Source organism: Xyrauchen texanus, chromosome 36 (assembly GCF_025860055.1).
Source record: "Xyrauchen texanus isolate HMW12.3.18 chromosome 36, RBS_HiC_50CHRs, whole genome shotgun sequence".
Lineage (NCBI taxonomy): Eukaryota > Metazoa > Chordata > Actinopteri > Cypriniformes > Catostomidae > Xyrauchen > Xyrauchen texanus.
In genome coordinates, this window is record NC_068311.1 from 12696928 (window position 1) to 12709991 (window position 13064).

The following is a 13064-nucleotide window of genomic DNA, read 5'->3' on the forward strand; positions in this document are numbered from 1 at the left end:
TAAGTCCAGAGTCAACGCAGCCGTCTACCGGGACATTTTAGAGCACTTCATGCTTCCTTCAGCAGACAAGCTTTATGGAAATGCTGACTTCATTTTCCAGCAGGACTTGGCACCTGCCCACACTGCCAAAAGTACCAAAACCTGGTTCTATGACCATGGTATTACTGTGCTTGATTGGCCAGCAAACTCGCCTGACCTGAACCCGATAGAGAATCTATGGGGCATTGCCAAGAGAAAGATGAGAGACATGAGACCAAACAATGCAGAAGAGCTGAAGGCCGCTATTGAAGCATCTTGGTCTTCCATAACACCTCAGCAGTGCCACAGGCTGATAGCATCCATGCCACGCCGCATTGAGGCAGTAATTAATGCAAAAGGGGCCCAAACCAAGTACTGAGTACATATGCATGATTATACTTTTCAGAGGGCCGACATTTCTGTATTTAAAATCCTTTTTTTTTAATGATTTCATGTAATATTCTAATTTTCTGAGATTCTGAATTTGGGGTTTTCATAAGCTGTAAGCCATAATCATCAAAATTATATCAAATAAAGGCTTGAAATATCTTACTTTGCTTGTAATGAGTCTATATAATATATTAGTTTCACCTTTTAAGTTGAATTACTGAAATTAATGAACTTTTGCACGATATTCTAATTTTTCGAGTTTCACCTGTATATTTTGCAAAGCATTGTATATACAGTATATTAAATACAGGTATATGATTTATTGCTGGTTTACTCAAAACACAATTGCCTATTATTGTGTGCACCAAGTTCAGTTCACAGGCCAATGGGTGTTAGCTTTTACTAGGAATTCTGGGTTGGCCAGCACCAGGGTTGGGAGGGTTACTTTTTAAATGTATTCCACAACAGATTAAAGATTACATGCTGTCAAATTTAATTTGTAACGTATTTTGTTAGATTACTCAAGGTCAGTAAATTCTAAATACTTTTGGATTACTTCTTCAGTACTTGTAGATTTTTTTCACTTGTTTTGACTATTAAAAAGCAAGCAATACAGTAAGACAAAATAAACATGTTAAAAATACATTCTCTTAAAAATCTAAATATCTTATGCAGTGCTGTTTCTAAAACAAGTTTAATCTAATTTATCTTGTTTTAAGGATTTTTGAATATTTTTACAGAAAAAAAAAAAAAAATTGTTATCAAGAATCTTAATATCAAAGGTCTTACGAGAGAAATATAAATTATGATCCAATGTGAATGTTCTTGATAAAAAAAATATGAATGTGCCTGGTGACATGTGCATGTAAAATGTCTAGAAATAGCATTTTAGCTTAGCGTAAAGCTGACAATTTACACAAGGTTTATTTCTATCTCTTCTGCTCCATTTTGTATTTTAAATACATATTCCCATTACATGTATTCCATTACTCCCCAACCCTGGCCAGCACAAGCTTAATCAGTTCCTGCCTATTTCTTGAGGGTGGTCAGTGTCCACTTTTTCTTTTTTGGTTTGAAAATTGTTCACTTTCGCACCTGTACACAGGGATTTCAAAGGCAATTACATTAAAAAAATATAGCATATACTGTAGGTTTCTCCTTGTCCGTGTCCATGCTTATGTTGGTATGAATCAGTTACTTAATGATTAAATGATTTTGTTTGAGCTTGTGTAACGTTTTGGACTGACATAGTCCATTTTTTCACAGTGTTTCCCAAGGAAAACAGACATTTCCTGTGATTGTGAGGCCACACTGACGTCCTACACATCTGGTTGCCATTATGTTCCGTTGACTCAAGTTACATTCTCTGCAGGAAACGAACACACAGCTCAAAAGAACTTTCTGAGGGCTCAAGATGCCAAGATGTTTGCCAAGAGTGCCTCGGTTGTTGCTACACAGCCTAGATTTTTCAGTTGTTTATTTTTCATATACAGTAAGAAGTTGTGAGCACTAATGAAATGACAAACCAGTAAACAAACCGGTTGAAAATGAATGCAATATATCTTATTCAGTGTACCGCCATATTTAATGTTTGTCTACACTTGTGAGAGCCAAATATCCTCATTAGTAAAAAGAAACAAATGGCTCCTAAATGGGTCAGATTATGTTGATCTTCAAATCTAGTGATGGTTAGATTTAGGGGTAGAGTTTGGAAATAGTATGTATAATTAGCCAGATATGAAATCAATGGAAGTCTAATAGCAGTTATCACTAATATGGCCAAACAAACCTGTGTGTGTGTGTGCGTGCGTGTGTGGAGGGGGTCCGCATATGGGTGCTGCCAAGTTAGAATCACATGATCAGCCGAATACTTCTTGCTTAATCTCAGTAACCCTCCTGTTATTTGACACTGATGAAAGTAATCAGTGTTGACTCAGTACACTACATTTCTACACATGTTTTTTTCCCCAAGCCCACCCGTATTCTGTTTGGTCCTGCCTACTGTGTTCGGATTGGCTACTTACAAGCGGTCTGCGATTGGCCAGTTGAGAAGTCATTCATATAGCCTTTGTAACCATAGTAAACAAAGGGACATCATATCCTATACATTGCAGAAAAACAAACAGCCTCTAAGTTTGAAGTTCAACGCGAATTTTAAATGGTTAAATTTAGACAAGACGATAGTATCACATGCATGAATATTATAGTATTTGAACGTGACGCAAGATAACCATCCAATCAGAAGGAGTTGTCAAGCTGGTGACATATAGACAGCTTTCATCCAATCATTTGATTTCTAATTATATCAATATCGGGAGTTGCTGGAATACGGGTGGGGGAAAAAATAACCCAATTTCTACAATGTCATTTGAAACTGAAAACTGTTTATTTTAAATTATGCTGCATCCAAGCCGCTAGGTGTCAGTGTAAGCCCAAGATGACACAAGGACAAAAGTTTCTGAGCGCACCTTTAAAGAAACTAAATGAAAATGTGTCAAAAATGACCTGAACAACACATGAGGGTTAAAGCTGTATAAAGGTCCTAATTTTCACAAATTGTGTTTGCTGAAGTTTTTTATTTATTTATTTAATTTTTTTGGTGAAAAAAAAAAATATTTTGTCAGGTGAACACTAATTTACTTCAACCCATTGAAAAGACTGAGTCCTCACTAAACCCTCCACACAAGCAAATGTGCCTAGACATGGGCTAATCTACGGCATATCAAAACAATGTTGAAGTTCATAATCTAAAAGCAACAGAGCAGAAGGTTCTTTTTATGTGTTTGGCTGTTATCTCCAGATGCTGTGCAGTTGCCCACACATGCCCTCTATGTCTCGACCATGTCTGCGTTCCAAGCCACGTAAATTATGCCTCCGAAGGACACTTAGAACTGAGAACAGTCTGTTGGGCCATTCCAAAAAGAAAATCATAAGTATAACTTAAAAAGTGTGTTCCGAGTGGGTTATTATTTTTAAGCCCCACACCTTTCAACTTACCGAAGCTCTCTCACAGTGGATGGTGAAGTTTTTGAAAAGAATAGAGCATAGGGATGATCACTTCTGAATTGAAAGCAAATTCAGGTCCCTCGGATTCAACTGCACTGACAAAATTTTACTTTGAGCGCCAATGTAGCTACATTAAGTGATCATGATTTACTCTTTTCTTTTGAAATTTTCACTGGCAAGCACACAAATTTGGTACTTTGATGTACTCCATGCACAGATTATTTTAAAAGTAAACTGAAAATCAGCCACTGCAATTGCTATACAAATGGAATAATCATGAAAAGTCTGTGGTCGAAAGGAGTCGCACCAACGTTTTCATAGTTTCATTTGTTGGAAATATACTATAGCCTAAACAGCATAAACTGCAACATAAAGAAAATGAAATATTAATTGCATTCATATTTTTTTTTTTTAAATCATCATTTAAAAATCCATCCAAATGTATTGCGGTCACGGATTAAAAAGTAACAAGTGTGAATCAAAATAATAAGCACAAAAATAAATAAAAAGCGCAGATCAAAATAATAAGCACAGATCCAAAAATAACAAGCATGAATAAAAAACATGTAAACACATTTAAGATATCCTGCAAAAAAAAAAAAAACAGCAAAACATTTAAGCAAAGTCATCAGAATTGCAAACAAAATCATGTTTTCCTTGGTTTTATTACTGTTTTTTGTGCTCTCTGACAAATTTGCTCATATTTTCATTTTTTCAGAAGCTTACGCTGTATTTTTCTTTGCTTTTGTTTCCAAGTTCTGCTCTTGGTTTTCCAAAACTTGTGAGTAGAGTTTCATGTAAATCAGGGGGTGTTTTGCATCCTCCTAGCCAATCATTCAAAGAGGGGAGGTAACATCACTGCAATGCAACTCCGAAGGCTGCTGTTCAATATTATATTATTTGTGGTTGATACATACGCTGCTTGTGTCTGTTTTGAGTATTTCCTTCCAGCTCTAAGAAAACAATGCGTTGTCCGAGTAGGTCATTATCACAGTCTGTTAAGCATGTATCGTGTCAGCTGAATGTTTTTATTAGAGTCTTCTAGTTTAGACATTATTTAAGACTCCCTGGATTGTAGGTTATTGGCTGCATAGAATTTTTTTTTTTTTTTTAAACAAACACGGCTGGGTTGGTGTGGATATTTGATGCATGTTTTACTAGCTGTACCAATGTAGCAAGTTCAGAACCCAATTTGATCCGCTTTTCCACTAAATAAAATCCAGATCCAGACACCAAGGCCTATTACAATACTGATGAATATAGAAATGCATATATTTACATTTAACTGGATTTTTTTTTTTTGTCTAAAAGGTGTGCATTATTGTTGACACCTAAATGCACACTTTGGAGTCGCTAGTATGCCTGTAAGTAATTTTCATTAAATGTTACTGAAGTTGTATACTGTAGATTATGGAAATGTTTGTAAATGTTTTGGATTTGTATGCTCCAATGTTGCCTGTATCTTTAGAGATGGTCCCTAGATTTGCGACTATTTTTGAATCAAGAATGTCCAACGTCAAGCCAAATTTATTACATTATTTATTGATGTGGGGACGCTTGGTCACTTGTTTCTGATTTCTCTGAAAAATAAACTACATGCAACCATGTTAATGATGCCAATGTAGGATCAGTACATAACGGCACATTCAGCAACATGGAAAAGCAGATCAAGTTGGGTTCTGAATTTGCTACATTGTTACAGCTAGTAAAAACATGCATCAAACCTCCACATCAACCCAGCCTTAATTTTTTAGTATGGCATTGGAAATAAATTGATAACTTTAAATTCCTTGCGTACAATTGTGATCTAAAAATTTTGTAGAATTTATGTCTGTAGAATTTGCTTTTGGTAGAGAGTGTCACAGTCAGTAGTTAATTTTTTTGGCCACCCCAATAAAATCACTGGGTCTTGGCCACCCCTGAAAAAAGTTCTGACTACGCCCCTGGCTTACCCAATGGATGGATTTGGGAATTTAGCTTGTGTGTTACCTCATATTTTTAACCCCGTGAAATCCTCCTCCTTTCAATATTTTTTTAATTATTAAAGTTGAGATTTTTATGAATATTTTGAATGAAATTTCAAAAGGATAAACAATGAAGACATATTTTTCACAGCCTTCTTTGCTCATATTTAACAAGGGCACCAACATTAGTGGAGGGCACTGTATGTATGTATGTATATATATATATATAGAGAGAGAGAGAGAGAGAGAGAGAGAGAGAGAGAGAGAGAGAGAGAGATTAAAAAATCATTATAACCTATTCTAAATATAAAAAGAGATATAACAAAGAAAGACTTACTTGAAATGTGGAAAAATGCTCTAAAAAACCTAAATAACCATGTCATTTTATTACATTAAAAAGTCTTTATTATCACATGGCTGAAGACAAACAATTAAAAAATATTCTGTGTTCAATACAAGTTTAGCTCAGTCGAAAGCATTTGTGGCAAAATGTTGAATACCACAAAACTTAATTTGAACACGTTTCTCCTTTTCTTTAAAAAGGCAATAATCAAGGTTACAGTGAGGCACTTACAATGAATGGGAATAGCAACAAAGTTTGGAGGGTTTAAAGGCAGAAAATGTAAAGCTGTATTTTTTAAAAACACTTACATTAATTCTTCTGTTAAAACTTGCATTTCATTTGAGCTGTAAAGTTCTTTAAATCATCGGTTTATGGTGCTATCTGTTAAATTGGCTATAACTTTACACAGAAAGGTCAGTAAGCAATATTATTACACTAAAATCATGTTAACACGCATATTGTTAATGTCTGGCTATACTTTTGAAACAGTGAATATTTTTACATTTAAAGATTGGCCCCATTCACTTCCATTGTAAGTGCCTCACTGTAACCCAGTGAGTTTTTGTTGTTTTTATAAAAGGTCTTTTTTTTTTTTTTTTGTGGTAATCAACATTGTGCCACAAATGCTGTCAACTGAGGTTCAATACAATGCTTCACTTGTATTGAACCTGAAATATTCTTTTATGCTCCCAAATTTGTATGCAGCCATTGAATAATAAAGGATTTTTGATGTATGAGAGCCATGATTTTTTTATTATTATTATTCTATTTTGTATTTTTTATTAGCATTTGGTTTTTTTTAGGTTTTATGGACCATAGAGCACGTTAACTTTGCACCCCACTGCCTGTTCTTGAGCCAACAGGAAGGGTATGAGGTTTTCCTCTGGCGTGAGGAGAGCTTAGATTTCCTTCCTCAACTGCACACTTACAATAAAGCAGAAGTTGCCAGTTGTATTTAAAATAAAAGATGAGAGCATTCTCGTGTAATGAATAGTGGGGAAGTTTGCAGTAAAGAGTTTAAAAGAACTGGAAGTACTTTCGATTTTTGTAGTCTGGAGAGAAACAGCTCTTTGTGATCTGTTCTGTAACTGTGTGAGGACAGCCGACAGAGAGTATGGAAAAATTATAAAGGATGAAAACTGTTGATTGGTGTTCCTGGACCTTTCTTGCCTTTTTGTGCATATTAAAAGGTAAGCCAATTTTAAGACTTTATACCTACTGTAGTTAAATTCACATGTGTTCTTCTCATAGCTTAACATGATATAGGCCTATATTATCATTTTATTTAAATAATGTTTTAGTAGTATAAACATTCTCACTTTCCAAAGATATAGTTTATTTATCAGAGTAAAACTGAGAATCAAACTCAAAGCATAAAATATATTTTAAGTAATATTCCGGGGTTCAAAACAAGTTAAGCTCTGTTTCTGGTCTACAAGAAGACAATTATCATAAGTAAATCATAAAAAAATAATAATATATATATATATATATATATATATATATATATATATATATATATATATATATATATATATATATATACCATATACATATGCTCTTATTATTGTATTTCAGTCTGTGAGTGTGAACGCTGCTTATCTGTTCGGGCGAGTCGTGGTTCAAAGTTTGTGCCAGAAGGGGGCAGTCTCCAGATGAGCTGTGAGGTGGAACACTGTGGGGTACTTAGCTGGACTGGAGGATGGACTTTTCAGGACATGCAGAGGAGCACAGAGTGGACTTTCCTCACTCCCTCTCTACGCATTCAGCTGTCTAATTACACTCTGACCACCAACAGTACAAATTTGTTGGTCAACATTCAGAACATCAACCAATCAGATGCTGGAGCATACAAGTGCCTGATATCCTGGCCTCAACATATCACTAGCAGTGGACATGTGACATATGTTAATGTGACTGAAGGTAGCTCTTTACATTTTCAAAATATTTCTGTATTTCTCAACAGGATATTGTTAAAGATACAATAACAAAGTATAAAATGCTTCCTTACAAATAAAAAACAACCATGAATTATATCCATTTGATCATAGGTCCTTTGCTCTGTACAGCAGAATCATCTGGCAGAAAGCTCTCTCATCGAGTGCTGGTGTATCTTGGTGCGTTGATGTGTTGTCCTCTTGTTCTGGGAGTGGTTTGGTGTCTGACCCAGGATCATCCACCACCAATTCCTCCTCACTCCCACACCTCCTGTGAGAGCAAACTCTATACTGCAATTGCATCTTTGTATTAGTAGTAGAGTAATGACTGGATTAGCAGTTTTAATTAAGTCAGCATTATAGCAGTATTACCACATACTGTACATAAATATAATATAAATCAGTTACTATTGTTTCTCAAATTACAGTCAAGTAATATGTAAGATTTAAAAAATAATGTATACACTTTTGTAAGGTTGTTTCCTTATATTGTATGCATTTACCAGTTAAGGCAATTCTTAGAACACTGTATATTTATAGCCCTAGTGCATTATTATTCTTATTCTATAATAGAAGTTTCAAACATTTGGATGCCAAGAACCCCAAATATGACGATCCTCTTGCAAGGACCCCTTCATAAAAAACATAAAGGCAGCTATATATTTCCATATATACATTTAGAAAGACCCATTTAAACGGTTTGATATTGACAACATAGAAATTAAACAATTTGATTTGATATTTTAATTGTACTAAAGCCAAAATAAATTCATTAAAAAATAAAATCATTAAAAGCTATCTGGAAAATACTTATTTTATATTAAGATAACAGCATATCTTTTTTTTTTTTTTTTTTTTCTACCAACTATTAAAATAATGTTATGCATAAACCTGAAGAATTTTGTTTTTTAATTCAATTGAAATTTATTTGTAGTCCCCCCCCACCCCGACCCCAGTTTGAAAACCCCTGCAGTAATATATTATGTAGTTAATATAACTATATGCTCTGCACACATAATTAATCATATTTAAAAAGCCAGTTTGTCTAAGTATTAATGCGTGTTTATTTATTTTTTCTCATTCTAGATGGTGCTAGAGTGAAACCAAAAAAGGAGGCAAGTACCCCACAATACTGAACTTTCTGATCAGTATCTGTTTTTTTTTTTATTGTTCAATGATATTCATTTCTGTATGTCTTTATGCAGTTGGTGTATGCAGAAATTGCATTGAATGACACAAGGCAGAATATCCGCACCAAACAAGAGCTGCAGCCAACCGTCTACTGCTCACTGCATTTTCCCTGACCAGAACAACTGCATCTTGCATTTCTATACCCAGAGGGTCGTTCAGATCAAACGTGTTTTCACGTTAAACTAATCCACCTTATTTTGCAACGCGAAAGTAAGCAGTGGCTACAATCGTAATGATAATAATATGTGGACATTTATTGCCAGCCTGTAATATAAAGCAGCATAATGTAGTATTTTTGTATAGCTAAAGAGCTGGAAGTGTCCCACTATTTTCGCTGAAAAATAAAGTGGATAGAGCAGAGATAAAGCCTTTCTAGCAACAGTCCAATTCACGCTAGCGCCGTCTTTGATTTTTAATGGTAATGACAACAAAGCTGTGAGGGATACTTACCATCTTTTCAATGTCATGACCGGTATAAAGCTCGTAGATCACATCTGATTTCCACAACTCATGTTGTTTGGAGTTCTTTGTATACTGAATGTTCTTGGGCAGATATTTTATCAATGTTTTGTCTGCAGCACGATCCAAAAACTCTTTAAACTGCAGTACAGCTCACTGAATAGACTGCAAGTCTATCCCTCACAGCCTCCTTTTCATTCCCAATCAAAATCAAAGATGGTGCTAGTGCAAATAAGGTGAATGGCGGCCATCTTTGAAACACTCCCAGGAAGCTATTCCCAGTAATGAAAGTGCTGCTCCTATTTACTTGAATGGGGGAACACCGAAATCTCCACAACGAGTAATCAAGATAACGATCAAGGAAAATATTTCAAATCAGCAGTAAAATCTAACAACACTGGTATCTGAAATTGAGCTTCTTTCACACAGATAACGTGAAATAAAAAGCTATTTTACCAGCTTCTAAAGCTAATGCGCATAATGCGCTTAAGCTGATCGACAGGCGATGTCTGTATCTAAAAGGTGATTGGTTCTTTTAGCTGTAATGCCGGACTTCCTTTCTTCATGGCCCGTCTCTGCTAAATGGACCCTTTTCACAGACCTGTCATGATGCATTTCCATCTTCTTTATCTACGTACATGTAGCAAACTTTTTACATTTCCAATTTTACAAATATTTTGTGTAAATGTATATATTGTAGGCTACTTTGTATTATATTACCCTGGTGGAAAAAAATCTGTTACCACAGCTGTGATGAGGCTTCTAACACATCTGCTGAGGGAGTGACAGAAAATGTGACTTTTTCATGTGTATGTCTCGATATACGTTTTAAAAGGTTAACGTTGTTTTAAATTTGGCATGGTGTAATGGTCAAAGATGTCTCTCCAGCACATTTTTACATAGAAAAACAAAGGCACAGACAGACGCAAAAACATGTTTAGTGTGAACAGCCCCTAATAGTAGGCCTACAGTTGCAGTATTAGACACAGGCCAAGACTGAGAACATAGATGTCCGTTTAAAATATGAATTTGACCAGGTGCATTGTTAAACTTTATGTTGTTCTACTGTCAATTGGATGTGTCCATTGTATATAGAATGAGTGAGATAGTATTTTGTGTGTATGTGTGAATTATCTCAAATTAAAGGCGACAATGACTTGAGTATATCCAATGGCCAGACTCATTTTTCAAATGATTCACATAAGAGACAGTCATTTGGCACAAAATACATTTTATAATAAATTCTTAATGGCACATGCCATAACCAAATATACATATACATGATCTTTTAAATTATCTTAATTTATTTGACTCTCTGCATACTCTGCAATTATACTTAACGTAACATCAACAAAAGCAATAAATTATGGCAGTACAAACACATATGCCAACACCTTTTATATCAAACAAAGTTCTCACTATACAAGAATATTTAACTCGCTCTCAGTTCTAATGCCCTCACCAATGAGTATCACTGTTTACTACTAACTGAATTATAAAGAATGGGAAGAGACACACAAATGCAATAGCTAATATAAAAATAATTGACCTGCTCTCAGAATTACATTAATATACTGTAATTTTTCCAAAATGCTTTATATGTGGCTCGTTGTACGTATCGTGGCAGTTTCCTGGTGAGATAAACACTAGATGTGCTAAAACGACAATTTATTCCCTTTCATTCACGAGTAAAAGGACAGATTATCAGTTCATAAAGACATACTTTTCGCACTGTTCCTAACACAATGTCATTTTATGACATCAGAACACTTTTACTTTAGCACATGACTTTTAAGGTGATGCATTTTAACGTTTCAAATACATAACCAACAATATTTACAAGCTTAAAGAGAAGGTGATTCGACAAGTGAGCCGACAGTGTTATAGAAGCACCACAAAATGACATGGTTGCTTCAGAAATTGTGTTTTTCAAGACACAATTTTTTATGACACTGTCAGTTAGGTTTAGGTTTAAGGTTTAGGGTATGGAGGTAGGCTTTGTTGATTTCAAATTCGATAGAGCATTCACCTTAAAAACCTCTGGAATTATTTTAAGAACACTAGCAATAAGTGCTATTTCAAAAGTCATACAGCACGCGCAAGTCAATGGGCATGGTCATGAAGTTTTGGTTTTTCATGCAAGTCTAGGCGCAAGTGGGTTTGGAAAATTTTGCATGCAAAGCACTAATGGGCTGTGTCAAGTGCAGTTTTATTTCTACTCCAACACTTCTGCAAGGCATTTTTCTATGACAGTAACATGCTCCTATATGCATGAAAAATGTGGTTCTCATCATGATTTGGAATTAATGTTAGTTAAATTATAGAAAATGTAAGCATCATTAATCATTTTCATCTACTGAGACACAAACCACAGCTAGTATTAACAGTGATTGTATCAGAACGCACTTCACTTCTACCAGTCGAATTTGATTTTGAAAAATGTAATTCATTTAATGAAACATGAAAAAATGTAACCAAAAATATTTCTAAATTAAAATTAAACTTCAAATGAAATGAAAATATAATCTAAATTAATAAGTGGTCAAAAAAAAGCATACCAAATCCAGTCATTTTACTCTCTTCAACTTCTTCGACCGGCTTCTTTTGCAGTGACTTAAAAATCACTCTACGACAACAGGTGGAAAAATACCAATACAACTTAGATCATAATTGCAATTGTAAATATAAACAAAATAATAATAATTGAAAAATAAACCATGACCTACAGAGTTTAACACAAATCTCATAAATATTTGTTTAAAAAAACAGCTCCAACAGTGATTGTCAGAAACAGAAGGTAGGAACTTTGTTTGGACTTTGTGCTGAGATAAAACTTGCTTTTGACACGTCTTAGCACAATGGCCTATTTCTCAGGAAAAGAGCAAATTGTGCTTTGCGCCACTTCAATACCATCCAATACGCCCAAGGTCTGCGCGCATACACCCACAGATAGTGCAAACACTCCCACCCATGCCCACTTGCGCTTTGTACTGGCATGAAAATTGCACTTAGAATTAATTCTCTCATGAAAATTCTATAAGACGCACAGGGCTTTGACCACTCGCGAACATAGAGCCCCTCATCTGTTCGGGAGAAAATTTTCCTAATTTTTAGCGCCACACAGTGGACATTTCACCTTTGGAACTGTCATGATATGAAGTACATGGAGTACCCACGTAATATAATTTTGCAAATATGTCACTATAGTCACATAATTTTCATTAGATCAGGCACACAATTTCCTTCTACCAGCTGTGGATTTGTGAATTTGAAATTAATTTTGGAACATCCACAACACAGTGTTGACCAAATATACTGTAAAGTCTTTATTTCTACAGCAGTCTAAACGTACATTGAAATGTATTAAATAGACCTATTTTGCTTTAAAAAATATATAATAAATCATGTCTTATTTCCCTTTATTCCACCCTGGTAATCGTCCTCTTTGGTTACCTTCGGGAAAAGTGAATTGCACCTCTTCTCACATTACTCACAAATAAAAAAAATGAACAAATCCATGTCTGTGTCAGAAGAGCATAGTGTTTTAAGGCTTACACTGATGGGCAATGTGTTACAAGACTCAAAATGACCCGTAATCCTGTATCGGCAACAGACTAAATAGTGACTGTATAGTTTTGGGTGCTTACAATGCAGTATTGTAGTCCTTATCTCTTGTAACATGTAATGACTGTGTGCTGTTCAAGTATTTCAAGTGGCTTTGTTAATATTTCGCATCTGTCTAGAAAGCAATGGATA

General features: G+C 34.9%; 2 protein-coding genes across 10 annotated transcripts in view; one reads left to right on the top strand and one right to left on the bottom strand.

Annotated features, from left to right (window-relative positions):
• Positions 1 to 5819: 5819 nt before the first annotated feature.
• Positions 5820 to 10481, top strand: si:dkey-52l18.4 (uncharacterized protein LOC560708 homolog). 4 transcript variants are annotated; one of them, XM_052107743.1, is made up of 5 exons: positions 5820 to 6911; positions 7300 to 7644; positions 7794 to 7931; positions 8745 to 8773; positions 8864 to 10481. In XM_052107743.1, the coding sequence occupies exons 1-5, from the start codon at positions 6854 to 6856 to the stop codon at positions 8960 to 8962; spliced, it is 669 nt and encodes a 222-aa protein (XP_051963703.1). In that variant the 5' UTR covers positions 5820 to 6853; the 3' UTR covers positions 8963 to 10481. The 4 variants fall into 4 exon arrangements, with proteins under 4 accessions (XP_051963703.1, XP_051963705.1, XP_051963702.1 ...); XM_052107745.1 differs by having other exon boundaries at positions 5821 to 6911; positions 7773 to 7838; XM_052107742.1 differs by having other exon boundaries at positions 5821 to 6911; positions 7791 to 7931.
• Positions 10482 to 10513: 32 nt separating this feature from the next.
• The window catches only part of rap1gap2a (RAP1 GTPase activating protein 2a), a 94952-nt gene continuing 92401 nt past the window's right edge, over positions 10514 to 13064 (bottom strand). For 4 of the 6 annotated variants that reach the window (XM_052107727.1, XM_052107725.1, XM_052107726.1 and 1 more), the window contains exon 22: positions 10515 to 13064. This exon is cut by the window's right edge and continues 254 nt beyond it. The gene's annotated coding sequence lies outside the window, so the exon portion shown is untranslated. The other 2 variants (XM_052107724.1, XM_052107723.1) reach the window with 1 other exon arrangement.

Bases quoted from the DNA above. Each gene is read 5' to 3' on its own strand.
- si:dkey-52l18.4 (XM_052107741.1), top strand. From the start codon at position 6,854: ATGAAAACTGTTGATTGGTGTTCCTGGACCTTTCTTGCCTTTTTGTGC. The intron at 6,912-7,299 runs GTAAGCCAATTT...ATTGTATTTCAG, and splicing joins CTTTTTGTGCATATTAAAAG to TCTGTGAGTGTGAACGCTGC. The intron at 7,932-8,744 runs GTGAGAGCAAAC...TTCTCATTCTAG, and splicing joins TCCTCACTCCCACACCTCCT to ATGGTGCTAGAGTGAAACCA.